The sequence below is a fragment of the Rhinoderma darwinii genome, chromosome 4, assembly GCF_050947455.1.
Source record: "Rhinoderma darwinii isolate aRhiDar2 chromosome 4, aRhiDar2.hap1, whole genome shotgun sequence".
Taxonomy (NCBI): domain Eukaryota; kingdom Metazoa; phylum Chordata; class Amphibia; order Anura; family Rhinodermatidae; genus Rhinoderma; species Rhinoderma darwinii.
This window is the reverse complement of record NC_134690.1, coordinates 409,741,576-409,762,381: the sequence shown is the minus strand read 5'-3', so window position 1 is coordinate 409,762,381 and position 20,806 is coordinate 409,741,576. Positions and strand designations below refer to the sequence as shown.

At 54.6% G+C, this 20,806-nt stretch overlaps 1 protein-coding gene across 1 annotated transcript in view; it reads left to right on the top strand.

The window, feature by feature from the left end:
• Nucleotides 1-2,863: 2,863 nt before the first annotated feature.
• The window catches only part of CUL9 (cullin 9), an 84,592-nt gene continuing 66,649 nt past the window's right edge, over nt 2,864-20,806 (top strand). The window contains 4 exon segments of the mRNA XM_075863775.1: nt 2,864-2,926; nt 4,430-5,020; nt 5,356-5,510; nt 7,233-7,736. Coding sequence (XP_075719890.1) covers nt 2,911-2,926; nt 4,430-5,020; nt 5,356-5,510; nt 7,233-7,736 — 1,266 coding nt within the window. The 5' untranslated portion in view covers nt 2,864-2,910.

Below are 20,806 nucleotides of genomic sequence, written 5' to 3'. Positions count from 1 at the left end.
ACGTACCCATACGGCAAATGTCGGGAAGGGGTTAAAGGATGTTTTAGGCTGAGCTACGAGCCACAAATGCACCGCTGTCCCCACCTCTTCATCAGAAGTGAATCTTCGTCCTCCTAGGTCTTCTTTCAGGGGACTAAACAGGTGATCCAATAGAATCAGTTCACGTGCACGCTCAATGATGTCATCAGTTGTGGACGGGCGTCCGGCTCCGTGGCTGACACTTGTGCGACCTTCCTTGAATTTCAATATCCATTTATAAACACTTCTTTTGCGACTGAACACTTTCTCCAGACTGTGCACAAAGTCTCCGATAAATATCAGCACTAGGCGCCCCCTCAGACCACAAAAACGCATCACTGAATGCTGCTCTCCTTCCGTGCAAGTCACATACGGGGCAGCCATGGTTTCTCGCAGAGCAGTCACAAATAAATAGACGTAACACGTTCAAACCTGCACCGCAGTGACTGGGGAGACACCGACCTCGTCCGGAAAGCGCTGATAAGACAGTGCGGCCAACAGAAGTTTTAACATAAATATAACCGGAGTGCGGAAAATTTTGGACTAACCTTTATACCATATATATATTTTGCAGACAGCATAGGATTAGATACAGTGGCACAGCAGACAGTGTCACCCATGGTAGACTTAGATACAGGGCCCTAGCAGACAATACCAGAGTCAGGAGCATGGAGGGTAAGTATACGGTCACTGTAGTAACAGGGGTCTGTGTCGTTTATTACATTGGCCCCAGTTACTACAGTGACAGTAGATAGACGTTGTGTGGGGGCCATAGGCAGAGGGGCCCGGTTGCGAACTTTGCAACCCCTATACCTACGCCACTGCCTCTGTGTCTCCTCCTCTTTCCTCTGTGTCTCCTCCTTTCCTTGGTGTCTCCTCTTCTTTCCTTGGTGTCTCCTCCTCTATTCCTGTGTCTCCTCCTCCTTTCCTTGGTGTCTCCTCCTCCTTTCTTTGGTGTCTCCTCCTCCTTTCCTTGGTGTCTCCTCCTCCTTTCCTCTGTGTCTCCTCCTTTCCTTGGTGTCTCCTCCTCTTTCCTTGGTGTCTCCTCCTCCTTTCCTCTGTGTCTCCTCCTTTCTTTGGTGTCTCCTCCTCCTTTCCTCTATGTCTCCTCCTCCTTTCTTTGGTGTCTCCTCCTCTTTCCTTGGTGTCCCCTCCTCCTTTCCTCTGTGTCTCCTCCTCTTTCCTTGGTGTCTTCTCTTTTTCTCTGTCTCCTTGCCCTTAACATGGTGTCTCCTCCTCCTTTCCTCTGTGTCTCCTCCTCTTTCCTTGGTGTCTCCTCCTCCTTTCTTTGGTGTCTCCTCCTCCTTTCTTTGGTGTCTCCTCCTCCTTTCCTTGGTGTCTCCTCCTCTTTCCTTGGTGTCGCCTCCTCCTTTCTTTGGTGTCTCCTCCTCCTTTCTTTGGTGTCTCCTCCTCATCTTTCCTTGGTGTCTCCTCCTCCTTTCCTCTGTGTCTCCTCCTTTTTCCTTGGTGTCTCCTCCTCCTTTCCTCTGTGTCTCCTCCTTTCCTTGGTGTCTCCTCCTCCTTTCCTCTGTGTCTCCTCCTTTCCTTGGTGTCTCCTCCTCCTTTCCTTGGTGTCTCCTCCTCCTTTCTTTGGTGTCTCCTCCTCCTTTCCTTGGTGTCTCCTCCTCCTTCCTCTGTCTCCTCCTTTCCTTGGTGTCTCCTCCTCCTTTCTTTGGTGTCTCCTCCTCCTTTCCTCTGTCTCCTCCTTTTTCCTTGGTGTCTCCTCCTCCTTTCCTCTGTGTCTCCTCCTTTCCTTGGTGTCTCCTCCTCCTTTCCTCTGTGTCTCCTCCTTTCCTTGGTGTCTCCTCCTCCTTTCCTTGGTGTCTCCTCCTCCTTTCTTTGGTGTCTCCTCCTCTTTCCTTGGTGTCTCCTCCTCCTCTTTCCTTGGTGTCTCCTCCTCCTTTCCTCTGTGTCTCCTCCTCTTTCCTTGGTGTCTCCTCCTCCTTTCTTTGGTGTCTCCTCCTCCTTTCTTTGGTGTCTCCTCCTCCTTTCCTTGGTGTCTCCTCCTCTTTCCTTGGTGTCGCCTCCTCCTTTCTTTGGTGTCTCCTCCTCCATTCTTTGGTGTCTCCTCCTCCATTCTTTGGTGTCTCCTCCTCATCTTTCCTTGGTGTCTCCTCCTCTTTCCTTGGTGTCTCCTCCTCCTTTCCTCTGTGTCTCCTCCTTTTTCCTTGGTGTCTCCTCCTCCTTTCCTCTGTGTCTCCTCCTTTCCTTGGTGTCTCCTCCTCCTTTCCTCTGTGTCTCCTCCTTTCCTTGGTGTCTCCTCCTCCTTTCCTTGGTGTCTCCTCCTCCTTTCTTTGGTGTCTCCTGCTCCTTTCTTTGGTGTCTCCTCCTCCTTTCCTTGGTGTCTCCTCCTCTTTCCTCTGTCTCCTCCTTCCTTGGTGTCTCCTCCTCCTTTCTTTGGTGTCTCCTCCTCCTTTCCTCTGTCTCCTCCTTTTTCCTTGGTGTCTCCTCCTCCTTTCCTCTGTGTCTCCTCCTTTCCTTGGTGTCTCCTCCTCTTTCCTCTGTGTCTCCTCCTTTCCTTGGTGTCTCCTCCTCCTTTCCTTGGTGTCTCCTCCTCCTTTCTTTGGTGTCTCCTCCTCCTTTCCTTGGTGTCTCCTCCTCTTTCCTCTGTCTCCTCCTTTCCTTGGTGTCTCCTCCTCCTTTCCTTGGTGTCTCCTCCTCTTTCCTCTGTCTCCTCCTTTCCTTGGTGTCTCCTCCTCCTTTCCTCTGTGTCTCCTCCTTTCCTTGGTGTCTCCTCCTCTTTCCTTGGTGTCTCCTCCTCCTTTCCTCTGTCTCCTCCTTTCCTTGGTGTCTCCTCCTCCTTTCCTTGGTGTCTCCTCCTCCTTTCTTTGGTGTCTCCTCCTCCTTTCCTTGGTGTCGCCTCCTCCTATCCTCAGCAGAGTGGATCCCCCTATGACACTCTACCCAGGTAGTTATACGGCTGCTTTAATTGGCTATTTTCTCATAGGTTGCTATGGGTGATAATTCCTTTGGTTGCTATGAGAGATAATCACATGAGCGGTATAGTCTAATTAGTTGCTATGAACTACAGTTGCCTTGGTTGCTATGGACGGGTGTCCTTCCTGTGACACGCAGCTCCTAATTCACAACCGTGACGCAAGGTTCTCCGCACTCTGTAACCCCTCCCCATACACTTTACTCCTCCCCTGTTGTACGAGGCTCCTCCTCTGACTGACGCCTCCTGCCTTGTAGCTCCGCCTACAGCCTGCGAGTCATCGCTTCACGTCATAGGTTACGGTAATGCGGTGGGCGTGTCTTTTATATCACGTGGCCCGGCTGGCCCGGAAGTGAAGTCTAGAGAACGGCGGTGACTACTAGAGCTCAACCGGGAAATCAGTGTGAAAGACCGGAGGTAGAGGCGGGAGAGGGGAGGAAGAGACCGGAGGTAGAGACGGGAGAGGAAGGGACCGGAGAGGGGAGGAAGGGACCGGAGGTAGAGACCGGAGAGGGGAGGAAGGGACCGGAGGTAGAGACGGGGGAGGAGGACAGAATGACAGGGGGAGGAGGACAGAATGACAGGGGGAGGGGGACAGAATGACAGGAGGAGGGGGACAGGAGGAGGGGGACAGGAGGAGGGGGACAGAATGACGGGAGGAGGGGGACAGAATGACGGGAGGAGGGGGACAGGAGGAGGGGGACAGAATGACGGGAGGAGGGGGACAGGAGGAGGGGGACAGGAGGAGGGGGACAGAATGACGGGAGGAGGGGGACAGGAGGAGGGGGACAGGAGGAGGGGGACAGAATGACGGGAGGAGGGGGACAGGAGGAGGGGGACAGGAGGAGGGGGACAGAATGACGGGAGGAGGGGGACAGGAGGAGGGGGACAGGAGGAGGGGGACAGAATGACGGGAGGAGGGGGACAGGAGGAGGGGGACAGGAGGAGGGGGACAGAATGACGGGAGGAGGGGGACAGAATGACGGGGAGGGGGATGGAATGATGAGGGGAGGGGGCTGGTATAGTGACGGGGGGAGGATGGCGGGCGGTCTGGTGGGGGGAGGGGGTGGACATGGTGACGGGGGAGGAGTAGGGACAGGATGCTGGTTTTGGGTGACGGTGATATGGGGGATTCATGGTTTGGATAGGAGAGGGGGGGGTGGGACCGGTGATGGGATAAGGGGGGGGGGCTTGATATCGTTCTCGTCCCCGGTCGTGTCCCTCGATATGGTGGGGGTCCGGTGTTGGAGCCCCGCAGGACCCGCTCTCCCTGAACTGACGGAACGGGCTGACCGTGGCTGGCGCGGCTTCTGTTTATCCCGGGGACGTGGAATATTTTATCGTTTTTAGTGAAAGTCAATTAAGAAAATGTTCAGAAGCCCCAAAAACGTTGATTTATAAACCCCCACCCCCCCCCCACAAATGCTTGCAGAAGTTTCCACCCCCTGTAACGTTGTTTCTTCCCGCTCTGCTTAGTGTCGGCCATGTTGGTGGGGGAGCGGAGGAACGGCAATCTCCTGGTACAGCTGGGTCCGAAGCTGCAAGCCCAACCGGAGGAGCTGCTGCGCCAGCGATGGAGCGCGGACGGTCACGTGGAGTATCTGATCCGCTGGGCGGTGCACAGCACGGAGGAGACGGGGGCAGGCGGCAGCGCAGCAACGTCTCAGGCGGAGAACAAGTCCTCCAACATCCTCATGTGGATGTCCGCCAAGGAAGTGTACAGCAACTGCCCCACCCTGCTGGGGAAGCGCAAGTCCGAGGGGCCCGGGGTCCCAGAGGAGAAGACTTCCGGGGCCCCCGATGAAGGGGCTCTGCAGGAAATGACTGAAGACGTTCGGATGCTGGTGCAAAGAGCCGCCTGCCGGATGTCCCAGAGTTGTGGCCCCGACTCCTCCATCCTCAACACCATCCACGTGCTGAGCGCCTACGCCAGTATCGGATCACTGGCCGGAGTCTTCAAGGAGACGGGAGCGCTGGACCTGCTCATGAAGATGCTCTGCAACCCAGAGAAGCAGATCCGCAAGAACGCCGGCAAGATGCTGCGCGCACTGGCGTCACATGATGCAGGTGCGGAGGGGCCCTGGTGTCCCAGTGCATGATGGGTAGATGGTATTACTGCTATGTGGGCTTCCTGCAGCTCCTGCCTTATTGGTAATTGGAGTGGGATGTTGCACAGCATGATGGGAGTTATCTGGGCTGTGCTAGCTGTGAGGCATTACCGACAGTCCTCAGGGTGGCCAGCGAGGATTGTGGGACACCTGTGGGGGCTGTGACGCAGCCGCGTTTCCTAGGACGTAGAAGCGGCTGACGAGGGTTCTGGGTGATTTGATCGACTCTTATTACCGTGTAGTGTCTGAGGGGATGCAGGGCATGATGGGTAGTAACGAGTCTCTGCTTTGCAGGAAGTCGCGCCCACGTCTTGTTGTCCCTCAGCCAGCAGGACGGCATTGAACAACACATGGATTTTGAGTCGCGCTTTACACTCTTGCAGCTCTTTGCGGAGACGACCAGCTCGGAGGAACATTGCATCTCTTTTGATGGCATCCACCTACCTCAGGTGAGTGACTGTTCAGCTTCATATGGGCGACCCGTCTGTATATAGCACGGTATCCTCCACCTACCTCAGGTGAGTGACTGCGCAGCTTCATATGGGCGACCCGACTGTATATAGCACGGTATCCTCCACCTACCTCAGGTGAGTGACTGCGCAGCTTCATATGGGCGACCCGACTGTATATAGCACGGTATCCTCCACCTACCTCAGGTGAGTGACTGCGCAGCTTCATATGGGCGACCCGACTGTATATAGCACGGTATCCTCCACCTACCTCAGGTGAGTGACTGCGCAGCTTCATATGGGCGACCCGACTGTATATAGCACGGTATCCTCCACCTACCTCAGGTGAGTGACTGCGCAGCTTCATATGGGCGACCCGTCTGTATATAGCACGGTATCCTCCACCTACCTCAGGTGAGTGACTGCGCAGCTTCATATGGGCGACCCGACTGTATATAGCACGGTATCTTCCACCTACCTCAGGTGAGTGACTGCGCAGCTTCATATGGGCGACCCGACTGTATATAGCACGGTATCCTCCACCTACCTCAGGTGAGTGACTGCGCAGCTTCATATGGGCGACCCGACTGTATATAGCACGGTATCCTCCACCTACCTCAGGTGAGTGACTGCGCAGCTTCATATGGGCGACCCGACTGTATATAGCACGGTATCCTCCACCTACCTCAGGTGAGTGACTGCGCAGCTTCATATGGGCGACCCGACTGTATATAGCACGGTATCCTCCACCTACCTCAGGTGAGTGACTGCGCAGCTTCATATGGGCGACCCGACTGTATATAGCACTGTATCCTCCACCTACCTCAGGTGAGTGACTGCGCAGCTTCATATGGGCGACCCGACTGTATATAGCACGGTATCCTCCACCTACCTCAGGTGAGTGACTGCGCAGCTTGATATGGGCGACCCGACTGTGTATAGCAAGATGTAGGAAGAGCAATGCAGAACAGAATCTCAGAGGTGAAGAGCCTAGTAGCGTCTCCGAGGGAGGAGGGGGGGGACTATAGATGTCCACCAGAGGGGATGATCCAAATGTCTTCTGGGGGGGGGACTATAGATGTCCACCAGAGGGGATGATCCAGGTGTCTTCTGGGGGGGGGACTATAGATGTCCTCCAGAGGGGATGATCCAAGTATCTTCTGGGGGGGGGGGGGGACTATAGATGTCCTCCAGAGGGGATGATCCAAGTATCTTCTGGGGGGGGGGGGGGGACTATAGATGTCCTCCAGAGGGGATGATCCAAGTATCTTCTGGGGGGGGGGGGGGGGACTATAGATGTCCTCCAGAGGGGATGATCCAAGTATCTTCTGGGGGGGACGGGGACTATAGATGTCCTCCAGAGGGGATGATCCAAGTATCTTCTGGGGGGGGGGGGGGGACTATAGATGTCCTCCAGAGGTGATGATCCAAGTATAGTATCTTCTGGGGGGGGACGACGGACTATAGATGTCCTCCAGAGGTGATGATCCAAGTATCTTCTGGGGGGGGGGGGGACTATTGATTACCCTGGGAGCTGAAAGGACAGATCTGTTCTCCTATGAAGAAGAGAAGGCTGTTGATGCCCCCAGTGGTGGTCTCTGGGAAGTTCGGGGTCCAGCATGTCTAGTGTTTTGCAGTGTTCCCTCAGCGTTAACCCCTTGTTTAGATGATGATTACTGGTGATGTTACATTGTGACGTTGAGTTGGTTTTCTTTTTGACAGATCCCGGGGAAGCAGCTGTTTTCATTGGTGAAACGTTACTTGTGTGTGACATCACTGCTGGACCAGCTGAGCAGCGACCGTCCTGACCGTAATGAGAGGATCCGCATCCAGCGCCAGTTTGACTTCTGCATGGCCATGGGCAGCCTCATCTGTGAGCTGGTGCGGGTGATGGGCTGGGTCAGTGAAGGTTCTCAGAAGGCCGACGTTTTCCAAGACCTTGAAGAACATCGGGTGTTCCGCTCGATCTTCCAGCCTCTGGCGACGTGCAGCTCCGGTCTTCAGGTGGCGGTCAGTCCTCCCGTGCGCTCTACACCTGCGAAGAAGAAGTCGGCCAAAGAGTTCATGGCTCCATCCGACTTCATCTCACGAACCGCCTACATGGAATATATCCAGGAAGCCTTGAAGCCGGGAATGACTGTCCGGATGCTGGAGGACTATGATGAGATCAGTGCCGGAGACGAGGGGCTTTTCCGTCAGAGTAACAACGGGATGCCCCCGGTGCAGGTAAATAATTCAGGGCTCCATGTTATATGTGGTCTCTGAGGTCCGGCCGGTGGGGTGCGATGACTCACTGGGAAGCCATTGTTCTGTGATACGAGAGGACGCGACCTGCTGATGACCGTGCCGATTCAGCGAGAGAACACAGGCCAGCGCTACGTGGCGAATTAAAGGGGTATTCCCCAAATCATAAATGATCAATTATAATGATGGGTGATCATTTTCTAATCCCGAACGCCCAGATCCTCCTCACTGCTCAATCGCGGTTATGAGGACTCTGAATGGAGCAATGATTGGGCATGAGCGCCGCCGCTCCACTCAAAATCTATGGGACTGACGGAAACAGCCGAGTAGAGCGCTCGGCTGTTTCCATCATTCTCATAGACCGTGAATGGAGCGATGGGCACATGATCGACTGCCTCTCCATTCAAGGCCCTTGTAGTATCTTGGGGCTCGGCACCCCCGTTCTCACTATTGGTTGGACTCCTAGCAATCTGGAAATGATCACCTATCCTGTGGATGGGTGATAATTTAATATTTTGGGAATACCCCTTTAAAGCTTATTTCCAGGCTCCTCCCCTTATTGAAGCTCCTCCCCTCAGCTAATTTGCTGCAGTTCTCAGAAAATATCTTTAGTTGCTTGTGGTTTATAGTCTTTTGTCCTAGCTATAATGAGAATTGTCTCCTGCTGCTGTGTATAAGCACAGCCTGAACCATCAGAGCTGCAGTGTAAAGCATGGGGGGTGACAAAACAGCAGCCTGAGTGTCTGAAGACCCAGGAGGTAGATTTAATGACCACCTCTAATTATAATAAAGATCCGCTGGAGTCACTGATCATAGTTGTGTTCTAATGGAGCAGAGCTGGAGTTTAAAGCATGGCAGGTGAAGTCTTTGAGACGAGTTGGATTTCAGACTCCAATAGAGAATGGGATGACATCTGGAGTTAGAAACGGCTGCCAGAGATTTGTGGGGTCACTCGTGTCCTGGGGAGTACAGGGGTGGGCAGGTTGATATCCAGTAGTGGGCTGCCCCCATGCACACTAGATCCCCCGCCTGTGACGTGATGCGCAGCTGTGGGGGTAACACCTGTCGCCCCATCAGACACGGTGACCCCGGTGAATCTTTCTCCCATGTTTCTGCCTGACGCATCAGTCGGTGTACGCGTACTTTAACCCCTTCCTATCCTGCACTGTGATGGTGCGTCCGGTTAGCGCGTCATTCCTGCGATCCATCAGACGATTTTCCAAAATTAGTTTTTATTGAAACAGAAATGCAATAAGCACGAGCGGTGGATGGGCACGCAGAGTATTACAGCGATGGTAAACCGAGGGGAATCCGAAATACAATGCCACATGTTATTAGTAACATCGTATCCTCGGTGATCGTAACACGTGGCCAGTCCCCATGCTGTAGGGGGTCTCAATCAGTGGACGTCGGACCGAGCTCCAGAATTCAAAGAATTTTTAGCCAAAGGTCAAAATCCAAAAGGATGAATAGGTTAGAAGGATGTAGTGCAACTGACTGGCGGACAGGGTAGAAGGATGTAGTGCAACTGACTGGCGGACAAGGTAGAAGGATGTAGTGCAACTGACTGGCGGACAAGGTAGAAGGATGTAATGCGACTGACTGGCGGACAAGGTAGAAGGATGTAGTGCAACTGACTGGCGGACAAGGTAGAAGGATGTAGTGCAACTGACTGGTGGACAGGGTAGAAGGATGTAGTGCAACTGACTGGCGGACAGGGTAGAAGAATGTAGTGCAACTGACTGGCGGACAGGGTAGAAGGATGTAGTGCAACTGACTGGCGGACAGGGTAGAAGGATGTAGTGCAACTGACTGGCGGACAGGGTAGAAGGATGTCGTGCGACTGACTGGCGGACAGGTTAGAAGGATGTAGTGCCACTGACTGGCGGACAGGGTAGACGGATGTAGTGCAACTGACTGGCGGACCGGGTAGAAGGATGTAGTGCGACTGACTGGCGGACAGGTTAGAAGGATGTAGTGCCACTGACTGGCGGACAGGGTAGAAGGATGTAGTGCAACTGACTGGCGGACAGGGTAGAAGGATGTAGTGCAACTGACTGGCGGACAAGGTAGAAGGATGTAGTGCAACTGACTGGCGGACAAGGTAGAAGGATGTAGTGCAACTGACTGGCGGACAGGGTAGAAGGATGTAGTGCAACTGACTGGCGGACAAGGTAGAAGGATGTAGTGCGACTGACTGGCGGACAGGTTAGAAGGATGTAGTGCAACTGACTGGCGGACAGGTTAGAAGGATGTAGTGCAACTGACTGGCGGACAGGGTAGAAGGATGTAATGCGACTGACTGGCGGACAGGGTAGAAGGATAGTGCGACTGACTGGCGGACAGGGTAGAAGGATGTAATGCGACTGACTGGCGGACAAGGTAGAAGGATGTAGTGCGACTGACTGGCGGACAAGGTAGAAGGATGTAATGCGACTGACTGGCGGACAGGGTAGAAGGATGAAGTGCGACTGACTGGCGGACAAGGTAGAAGGATGTAGTGCGACTGACTGGCGGACAGGGTAGAAGGATGAAGTGCGACTGACTGGCGGACAAGGTAGAAGGATGTAGTGCGACTGACTGGCGGACAGGGTAGAAGGATGAAGTGCGACTGACTGGCGGACAAGGTAGAAGGATGTAATGCGACTGACTGGCGGACAAGGTAGAAGGATGTAGTGCAACTGACTGGCGGACCGGTTAGAAGGATGTAGTGCGACTGACTAGCGGACAAGGTATAAGGATGTAGTGCGACTGACAGGCCGACAGGTTAGAAGGATGCAGTGCAACTGACTGGCGGACAAGGTAGAAGGATGTAGTGCCACTGACTGGCGGACAGGGTAGAAGGATGTAGTGCCACTGACTGGCGGACAGGGTAGAAGGATGTAGTGCAACTGACTGGCGGACAGGGTAGAAGGATGTAGTGCAACTGACTGGCGGACAAGGTAGAAGGATGTAGTGCAACTGACTGGCGGACAAGGTAGAAGGATGTAGTGCAACTGACTGGCGGACAAGGTAGAAGGATGTAGTGCAACTGACTGGCGGACAAGGTAGAAGGATGTAGTGCAACTGACTGGCGGACAAGGTAGAAGGATGTAGTGCAACTGACTGGTGGACAGGGTAGAAGGATGTAGTGCAACTGACTGGCGGACAGGGTAGAAGGATGTAGTGCAACTGACTGGCGGACAGGGTAGAAGGATGTAGTGCAACTGACTGGCGGACAGGGTAGAAGGATGTAGTGCAACTGACTGGCGGACAGGGTAGAAGGATGTAGTGCAACTGACTGGCGGACAGGGTAGAAGGATGTAGTGCAACTGACTGGCGGACAGGGTAGAAGGATGTCGTGCGACTGACTGGCGGACAGGTTAGAAGGATGTAGTGCCACTGACTGGCGGACAGGGTAGAAGGATGTAGTGCAACTGACTGGCGGACCGGGTAGAAGGATGTAGTGCGACTGACTGGCGGACAGGTTAGAAGGATGTAGTGCCACTGACTGGCGGACAGGGTAGAAGGATGTAGTGCAACTGACTGGCGGACAGGGTAGAAGGATGTAGTGCAACTGACTGGCGGACAAGGTAGAAGGATGTAGTGCAACTGACTGGCGGACAAGGTAGAAGGATGTAGTGCGACTGACTGGCGGACAAGGTAGAAGGATGTAATGCGACTGACTGGCGGACAAGGTAGAAGGATGAAGTGCGACTGACTGGCGGACAAGGTAGAAGGATGTAGTGCGACTGACTGGCGGACAGGGTAGAAGGATGAAGTGCGACTGACTGGCGGACAGGGTAGAAGGATGAAGTGCGACTGACTGGCGGACAAGGTAGAAGGATGTAATGCGACTGACTGGCGGACAAGGTAGAAGGATGTAGTGCAACTGACTGGCGGACCGGTTAGAAGGATGTAGTGCGACTGACTAGCGGACAAGGTATAAGGATGTAGTGCGACTGACAGGCCGACAGGTTAGAAGGATGCAGTGCAACTGACTGGCGGACAAGGTAGAAGGATGTAGTGCCACTGACTGGCGGACAGGGTAGAAGGATGTAGTGCCACTGACTGGCGGACAGGGTAGAAGGATGTAGTGCCACTGACTGGCGGACAGGGTAGAAGGATGTAGTGCCACTGACTGGCGGACAGGGTAGAAGGATGTAGTGCCACTGACTGGCGGACAGGGTAGAAGGATGTAGTGCCACTGACTGGCAGACAGGGTAGAAGGATGTAGTGCCACTGACTGGCGGACAGGGTAGAAGGATGTAGTGCCACTGACTGGCGGACAGGGTAGAAGGATGCAGTGCGACTGACTGGCGGACAGGGTAGAAGGATCTAGTGCCACTCACTGGCGGACAGGGTAGAAGGATGTAGTGCGACAGACTGGCGGACAGGGTAGAAGGATGTAGTGCAACTGACTGGCGGACAGGGTAGAAGGATGTAGTGCAACTGACTGGCGGACAAGGTAGAAGGATGTAGTGCAACTGACTGGCGGACAAGGTAGAAGGATGTAGTGCGACTGACTGGCGGACAAGGTAGAAGGATGTAATGCGACTGACTGGCGGACAAGGTAGAAGGATGTAGTGCGACTGACTGGCGGACAAGGTAGAAGGATGTAGTGCGACTGACTGGCGGACAGGGTAGAAGGATGAAGTGCGACTGACTGGCGGACAAGGTAGAAGGATGTAATGCGACTGACTGGCGGACAAGGTAGAAGGATGTAGTGCAACTGACTGGCGGACCGGTTAGAAGGATGTAGTGCGACTGACTAGCGGACAAGGTATAAGGATGTAGTGCGACTGACAGGCCGACAGGTTAGAAGGATGCAGTGCAACTGACTGGCGGACAAGGTAGAAGGATGTAGTGCCACTGACTGGCGGACAGGGTAGAAGGATGTAGTGCCACTGACTGGCGGACAGGGTAGAAGGATGTAGTGCAACTGACTGGCGGACAGGGTAGAAGGATGTAGTGCAACTGACTGGCGGACAAGGTAGAAGGATGTAGTGCAACTGACTGGCGGACAAGGTAGAAGGATGTAGTGCAACTGACTGGCGGACAAGGTAGAAGGATGTAGTGCAACTGACTGGCGGACAAGGTAGAAGGATGTAGTGCAACTGACTGGCGGACAAGGTAGAAGGATGTAGTGCAACTGACTGGTGGACAGGGTAGAAGGATGTAGTGCAACTGACTGGCGGACAGGGTAGAAGGATGTAGTGCAACTGACTGGCGGACAGGGTAGAAGGATGTAGTGCAACTGACTGGCGGACAGGGTAGAAGGATGTAGTGCAACTGACTGGCGGACAGGGTAGAAGGATGTAGTGCAACTGACTGGCGGACAGGGTAGAAGGATGTAGTGCAACTGACTGGCGGACAGGGTAGAAGGATGTAGTGCAACTGACTGGCGGACAGGGTAGAAGGATGTAGTGCCACTGACTGGCGGACAGGTTAGAAGGATGTAGTGCCACTGACTGGCGGACAGGGTAGAAGGATGTAGTGCAACTGACTGGCGGACAGGGTAGAAGGATGTAGTGCAACTGACTGGCGGACAGGGTAGAAGGATGTAGTGCAACTGACTGGCGGACAAGGTAGAAGGATGTAGTGCAACTGACTGGCGGACAAGGTAGAAGGATGTAGTGCGACTGACTGGCGGACAAGGTAGAAGGATGTAATGCGACTGACTGGCGGACAAGGTAGAAGGATGAAGTGCGACTGACTGGCGGACAAGGTAGAAGGATGTAGTGCGACTGACTGGCGGACAGGGTAGAAGGATGAAGTGCGACTGACTGGCGGACAAGGTAGAAGGATGTAATGCGACTGACTGGCGGACAAGGTAGAAGGATGTAGTGCAACTGACTGGCGGACCGGTTAGAAGGATGTAGTGCGACTGACTAGCGGACAAGGTATAAGGATGTAGTGCGACTGACAGGCCGACAGGTTAGAAGGATGCAGTGCAACTGACTGGCGGACAAGGTAGAAGGATGTAGTGCCACTGACTGGCGGACAGGGTAGAAGGATGTAGTGCCACTGACTGGCGGACAGGGTAGAAGGATGTAGTGCAACTGACTGGCGGACAGGGTAGAAGGATGTAGTGCAACTGACTGGCGGACAAGGTAGAAGGATGTAGTGCAACTGACTGGCGGACAAGGTAGAAGGATGTAGTGCAACTGACTGGCGGACAAGGTAGAAGGATGTAGTGCAACTGACTGGCGGACAAGGTAGAAGGATGTAGTGCAACTGACTGGCGGACAAGGTAGAAGGATGTAGTGCAACTGACTGGTGGACAGGGTAGAAGGATGTAGTGCAACTGACTGGCGGACAGGGTAGAAGGATGTAGTGCAACTGACTGGCGGACAGGGTAGAAGGATGTAGTGCGACTGACTAGCGGACAAGGTATAAGGATGTAGTGCGACTGACAGGCCGACAGGTTAGAAGGATGCAGTGCAACTGACTGGCGGACAAGGTAGAAGGATGTAGTGCCACTGACTGGCGGACAGGGTAGAAGGATGTAGTGCCACTGACTGGCGGACAGGGTAGAAGGATGTAGTGCCACTGACTGGCGGACAGGGTAGAAGGATGTAGTGCCACTGACAGGCGGACAGGGTAGAAGGATGTAGTGCCACTGACTGGCAGACAGGGTAGAAGGATGTAGTGCCACTGACTGGCGGACAGGGTAGAAGGATGTAGTGCCACTGACTGGCGGACAGGGTAGAAGGATGCAGTGCGACTGACTGGCGGACAGGGTAGAAGGATCTAGTGCCACTCACTGGCGGACAGGGTAGAAGGATGTAGTGCGACAGACTGGCGGACAGGGTAGAAGGATGTAGTGCGACTGACTGGCGGACAGGGTAGAAGGATGTAGTGCGACTGACTGGCGGACAGGGTAGAAGGATGTAGTGCCACTGACTGGCGGACAGGTTAGAAGGATATAATGCGACTGACTGGCGGACCGGGTAGAAGGATGTAGTGAGACTGACTGGCCGACAGGTTAGAAGGATGTAGTGCGACTGACTGGCGGACAGGGTAGAAAGATGCAGTGCGACTGACTGGCCGAAAGGTTAGAAGGATGCAGTGCAACTGACTGGCGGACAAGGTAGAAGATGTAGTGGGACAGACTGGCGGACAGGGTAGAAGGATGTAGTGCGACTGACTGGCGGACAGGGTAGAAGGATGTAGTGCCACTGACTGGCCGACAGGTTAGAAGGATGTAGTGCGACTCACTGGCGGACAGGGTAGAAGGATGCAGTGCGACTGACTGGCGGACAGGTTAGAAGGATGTAGTGCGACTGACTGGCGGACAGGGTAGAAGGATGTAGTGCGACTGATTGGCGGACAGGGTAGAAGGATGTAGTGCCACTGACTGGCGGACAGGTTAGAAGGATATAATGCGACTGACTGGCGGACAGGGTAGAAGGATGTAGTGCGACTGACTGGCGGACAGGGTAGAAGGATGCAGTGCGACTGACAGGTTAGAAGGATGCAGTGCAACTGACTGGCGGACAAGGTAGAAGGATGTAGTGCCACTGACTGGCGGACAGGGTAGAAGGATGTAGTGCCACTGACTGGCGGACAGGGTAGAAGGATGTAGTGCCACTGACTGGCGGACAGGGTAGAAGGATGTAGTGCCACTGACTGGCGGACAGGGTAGAAGGATGTAGTGCCACTGACTGGCGGACAGGGTAGAAGGATGTAGTGCCACTGACTGGCGGACAGGGTAGAAGGATGTAGTGCCACTGACTGGCGGACAGGGTAGAAGGATGTAGTGCCACTGACTGGCGGACAGGGTAGAAGGATGTAGTGCCACTGACTGGCGGACAGGGTAGAAGGATGTAGTGCCACTGACTGGCGGACAGGGTAGAAGGATGTAGTGCCACTGACTGGCGGACAGGGTAGAAGGATGTAGTGCGACTGACTGGCGGACAGGTTAGAAGGATGTAGTGCCACTGACTGGCGGACAGGGTAGAAGGGTGTAGTGCCACTGACTGGCGGACAGGGTAGAAGGATGTAGTGCGACTGACTGGCGGACAGGGTAGAAGGATGTAGTGCGACTGACTGGCGGACAGGTTAGAAGGATGTAGTGCGACTGACTGGCGGACAGGTTAGAAGGATGTAGTGCGACTGACTGGCGGACAGGGTAGAAGGATGTAATGCGACTGACTGGCGGACAGGGTAGAAGGATGCAGTGCGACTGACTGGCCGACAGGTTAGAAGGATGCAGTGCGACTGACTGGCGGACAAGGTAGAAGGATGTAGTGCGACAGACTGGCGGACAGGGTAGAAGGATGTAGTGCGACTGACTGGCGGACAGGTTAGAAGGATGTAGTGCGACTGACAGGCGGACAGGGTAGAAGGATGTAGTGCGACTGACAGGCGGACATGTTAGAAGGATGCAGTCCGACTGACTGGCGGACAGGTTAGAAGGATGTAGTGCGACTGACTGGAGGACAGGGTAGAAGGATGTAGTGCGACTGACAGGCGGACATGTTAGAAGGATGCAGTCCGACTGACTGGCGGACAGGTTAGAAGGATGTAGTGCCACTGACTGGCGGACAGGTAAGGAGGATGTAGTGCAACTGACTGGCAGACAAGGTAGAAGGATGTAGTGCGACTGACTGGCGGACCGGGTAGAAGGATGTAGTGCGACTGACTGGCGGACAGGGTAGAAGGATGTAGTGCGACTGACTGGCGGACAAGGTAGAAGGATGTAGTGCCACTGACTGGCGGACAGGGTAGAAGGATGTAGTGCCACTGACTGGCGGACAGGGTAGAAGGATGTAGTGCCACTGACTGGCGGACAGGTTAGAAGGATGTAGTGCCACTGACTGGCGGACAGGGTAGAAGGATGTAGTGCAACTGACTGGCGGACAGGGTAGAAGGATGTAGTGCCACTGACTGGCGGACAGGTTAGAAGGATGTAGTGCCACTGACTGGCGGACAGGGTAGAAGGATGAAGTGCGACTGACTGGCGGACAGGTTAGAAGGATGTAGTGCCACTGACTGGCGGACAGGGTAGAAGGATGTAGTGCCACTGACTGGCGGACAGGGTAGAAGGATGAAGTGCGACTGACTGGCGGACAGGTTAGAAGGATGTAGTGCCACTGACTGGCGGACAGGGTAGAAGGATCTAGTGCCACTGACTGGTGGACAGGGTAGAAGGATGTAGTGTGACTGACAGGCGGACAGGTTAGAAGGATGCAGTCCGACTGACTGGCGGACAGGTTAGAAGGATGTAGGGCGACAGACTGGCGGACCGGGTAGAAGGATGTAGTGCCACTGACTGGCGGACAGGGTAGAAGGATGTAGTGCGACTGACTGGCGGACCGGGTAGAAGGATGTAGTGAGACTGACTGGCCGACAGGTTAGAAGGATGTAGTGCCACTGACTGGCGGACAGGGTAGAAGGATGCAGTGCGACTGACTGGCCGAAAGGTTAGAAGGATGCAGTGCAACTGACTGGCGGACAAGGTAGAAGATGTAGTGCGACAGACTGGCGGACAGGGTAGAAGGATGTAGTGCAACTGACTGGCGGACAGGGTAGAAGGATGTAGTGCCACTGACTGGCGGACAGGTTAGAAGGATGTAGTGCCACTGACTGGCCGACAGGTTAGAAGGATGTAGTGCGACTCACTGGCGGACAGGGTGGAAGGATGCAGTGCGACTGACTGGCGGACAGGTTAGAAGGATGTAGTGCGACTGACTGGCGGACAGGGTAGAAGGATCTAGTGCGACTGATTGGCGGACAGGGTAGAAGGATGTAGTGCCACTGACTGGCGGACAGGTTAGAAGGATATAATGCGACTGACTGGCGGACAGGGTAGAAGGATGTAGTGCGACTGACTGGCCGACAGGTTAGAAGGATGTAGTGCGACTGACTGGCGGACAGGGTAGAAGGATGCAGTGCGACTGACTGGCGGACAGGGTAGAAGGATGCAGTGCAACTGACTGGCGGACAAGGTAGAAGGATGTAGTGCCACTGACTGGCGGACAGGGTAGAAGGATGTAGTGCCACTGACTGGCGGACAGGGTAGAAGGATGTAGTGCCACTGACTGGCGGACAGGGTAGAAGGATGTAGTGCCACTGACTGGCGGACAGGGTAGAAGGATGTAGTGCCACTGACTGGCGGACAGGGTAGAAGGATGTAGTGCCACTGACTGGCGGACAGGGTAGAAGGATGTAGTGCCACTGACTGGCGGACAGGGTAGAAGGATGTAGTGCCACTGACTGGCGGACAGGGTAGAAGGATGTAGTGCCACTGACTGGCGGACAGGGTAGAAGGATGTAGTGCCACTGACTGGCGGACAGGGTAGAAGGATGTAGTGCCACTGACTGGCGGACAGGGTAGAAGGATGTAGTGCCACTGACTGGCGGACAGGGTAGAAGGATGTAGTGCCACTGACTGGCGGACAGGGTAGAAGGATGTAGTGCGACTGACTGGCGGACAGGGTAGAAGGATGTAGTGCCACTGACTGGCGGACAGGGTAGAAGGGTGTAGTGCCACTGACTGGCGGACAGGGTAGAAGGATGTAGTGCGACTGACTGGCGGACAGGTTAGAAGGATGTAGTGCGACTGATTGGCGGACAGGGTAGAAGGATGTAGTGCCACTGACTGGCGGACAGGGTAGAAGGGTGTAGTGCCACTGACTGGCGGACAGGGTAGAAGGATGTAGTGCGACTGACTGGCGGACAGGGTAGAAGGATGTAATGCGACTGACTGGCGGACAGGGTAGAAGGATGTAGTGCGACTGACTGGCCGACAGGTTAGAAGGATGCAGTGCGACTGACTGGCGGACAAGGTAGAAGGATGTAGTGCGACAGACTGGCGGACAGGGTAGAAGGATGTAGTGCGACTGACTGGCGGACAGGTTAGAAGGATGTAGTGCGACTGACTGGCGGACAGGTTAGAAGGATGTAGTGCCACTGACCGGCGGACAGGGTAGAAGGATGTAGTGCCACTGACTGGCGGACAGGGTAGCAGGATGTAGTGCGGCTGACTGGCGGACAGGTTAGAAGGATGTAGTGCGACTGACTGGCGGACAGGGTAGAAGGATGTAGTGCCACTGACTGGCGGACAGGGTAGAAGGATGTAGTGCGACTGACTGGCGGACAGGTTAGAAGGATGTAGTGCAACTGACTGGCGGACAAGGTAGAAGGAAGTAGTGCGACTGACTGGTGGACAGGTTAGAAGGATGTAGTGCAACTGACTGGCGGACAGGTTAGAAGGATGTAGTGCGACTGACTGGCGGACAGGTTAGAAGGATGTAGTGCCACTGACTGGCGGACAGGGTAGAAGGATGTAGTGCCACTGACTGGCGGACAGGTTAGAAGGATGTAGTTCCACTGACTGGCGGACAGGGTAGAAGGATGTAGTGCCACTGACTGGCGGACAGGGTAGCAGGATCTAGTGCCACTGACTGGCGGACAGGGTAGAAGGATGTAGTGCGACTGACTGGAGGACAGGTTAGAAGGATGTAGTGCGACTGACTGGAGGACAGGGTAGAAGGATGTAGTGCGACTGACTGGCGGACAGGGTAGAAGGATGTAGTGCGACTGACTGGAGGACAGGTTAGAAGGATGTAGTGCAACTGACTGGCGGACAAGGTAGAAGGAAGTAGTGCGACTGACTGGTGGACAGGTTAGAAGGATGTAGTGCAACTGACTGGCGGACAGGTTAGAAGGATGTAGTGCAACTGACTGGCGGACAGGTTAGAAGGATGTAGTGCGACTGACTGGCGGACAGGTTAGAAGGATGTAGTGCGACTGACTGGAGGACAGGTTAGAAGGATGTAGTGCGACTGACTGGCGGACAGGTTAGGAGGATGTAGTGCGACTGACTGGCAGACAAGGTAGAAGGATGTAGTGCGACAGACTGGCGGACCGGGTAGAAGGATGTAGTGCGACTGACTGGCGGACAGGGTAGAAGGATGTAGTGCGGCTGACTGGCGGACAGGTTAGAAGGATGTAGTGCGACTGACTGGCGGACAGGGTAGAAGGATGTAGTGCCACTGACTGGCAGACAGGGTAGAAGGATGTAGTGCCACTGACTGGCGGACAGGTTAGAAGGATGTAGTGCCACTGACTGGCGGACAGGGTAGAAGGATGTAGTGCAACTGACTGGCGGACAGGGTAGCAGGATGTAGTGCGACTGACTGGCGGACAGGGTAGAAGGATGTAGTGCCACTGACTGGCGGACAGGGAAGAAGGATCTAGTGCCACTGACTGGTGGACAGGGTAGAAGGATGCAGTGCGACTGACTGGCGGACAGGTTAGAAGGATGTAGTGCCACTGACTGGCGGACAGGGTAGAAAGATGTGCGACTGACTGGCGGACAAGGTAGAAGGATGTAGTGCGACTGACTGGCGGACAGGGTAGAAGGATGTAGTGCCACTGACTGGCGGACAGGGTAGAAGGATGTAGTGCCACTGACTGGCGGACAGGTTAGAAGGATGTAGTGCCACTGACTGGCGGACAGGGTAGAAGGATGTAGTGCAACTGACTGGCGGACAGGGTAGAAGGATGTAGTGCCACTTACTGGCGGACAGGTTAGAAGGATGTAGTGCCACTGACTGGCGGACAGGGTAGAAGGATGTAGTGCCACTGACTGGCGGACAGGGTAGCAGGATCTAGTGCCACTGACTGGTGGACAGGGTAGAAGGATGTAGTGCGACTGACTGGAGGACAGGTTAGAAGGATGTAGTGCGACTGACTGGAGGACAGGGTAGAAGGATGTAGTGCAACTGACTGGCGGACAGGGTAGAAGGATGTAGTGCGACTGACTGGAGGACAGGGTAGAAGGATGTAATGCGACTGACTGGCGGACAGGTTAGAAGGATGTAGTGCCACTGACTGGCGGACTGGGTACAAGGATGTAGTGCCACTGACTGGCGGACAGGTTAGAAGGATGTAGTGCGACTGACTGGCGGACAGGTTAGAAGGATGTAGTGCCACTGACTGGCGGACTGGGTACAAGGATGTAGTGCGACTCACTGGCGGTTGTTGTGTAACATGAACATCGTGCTGCGGTTTCCACAGTTTTGAGATCTTAGTACGTGTGCTCCGCTCCCAGGGCCCCCCAG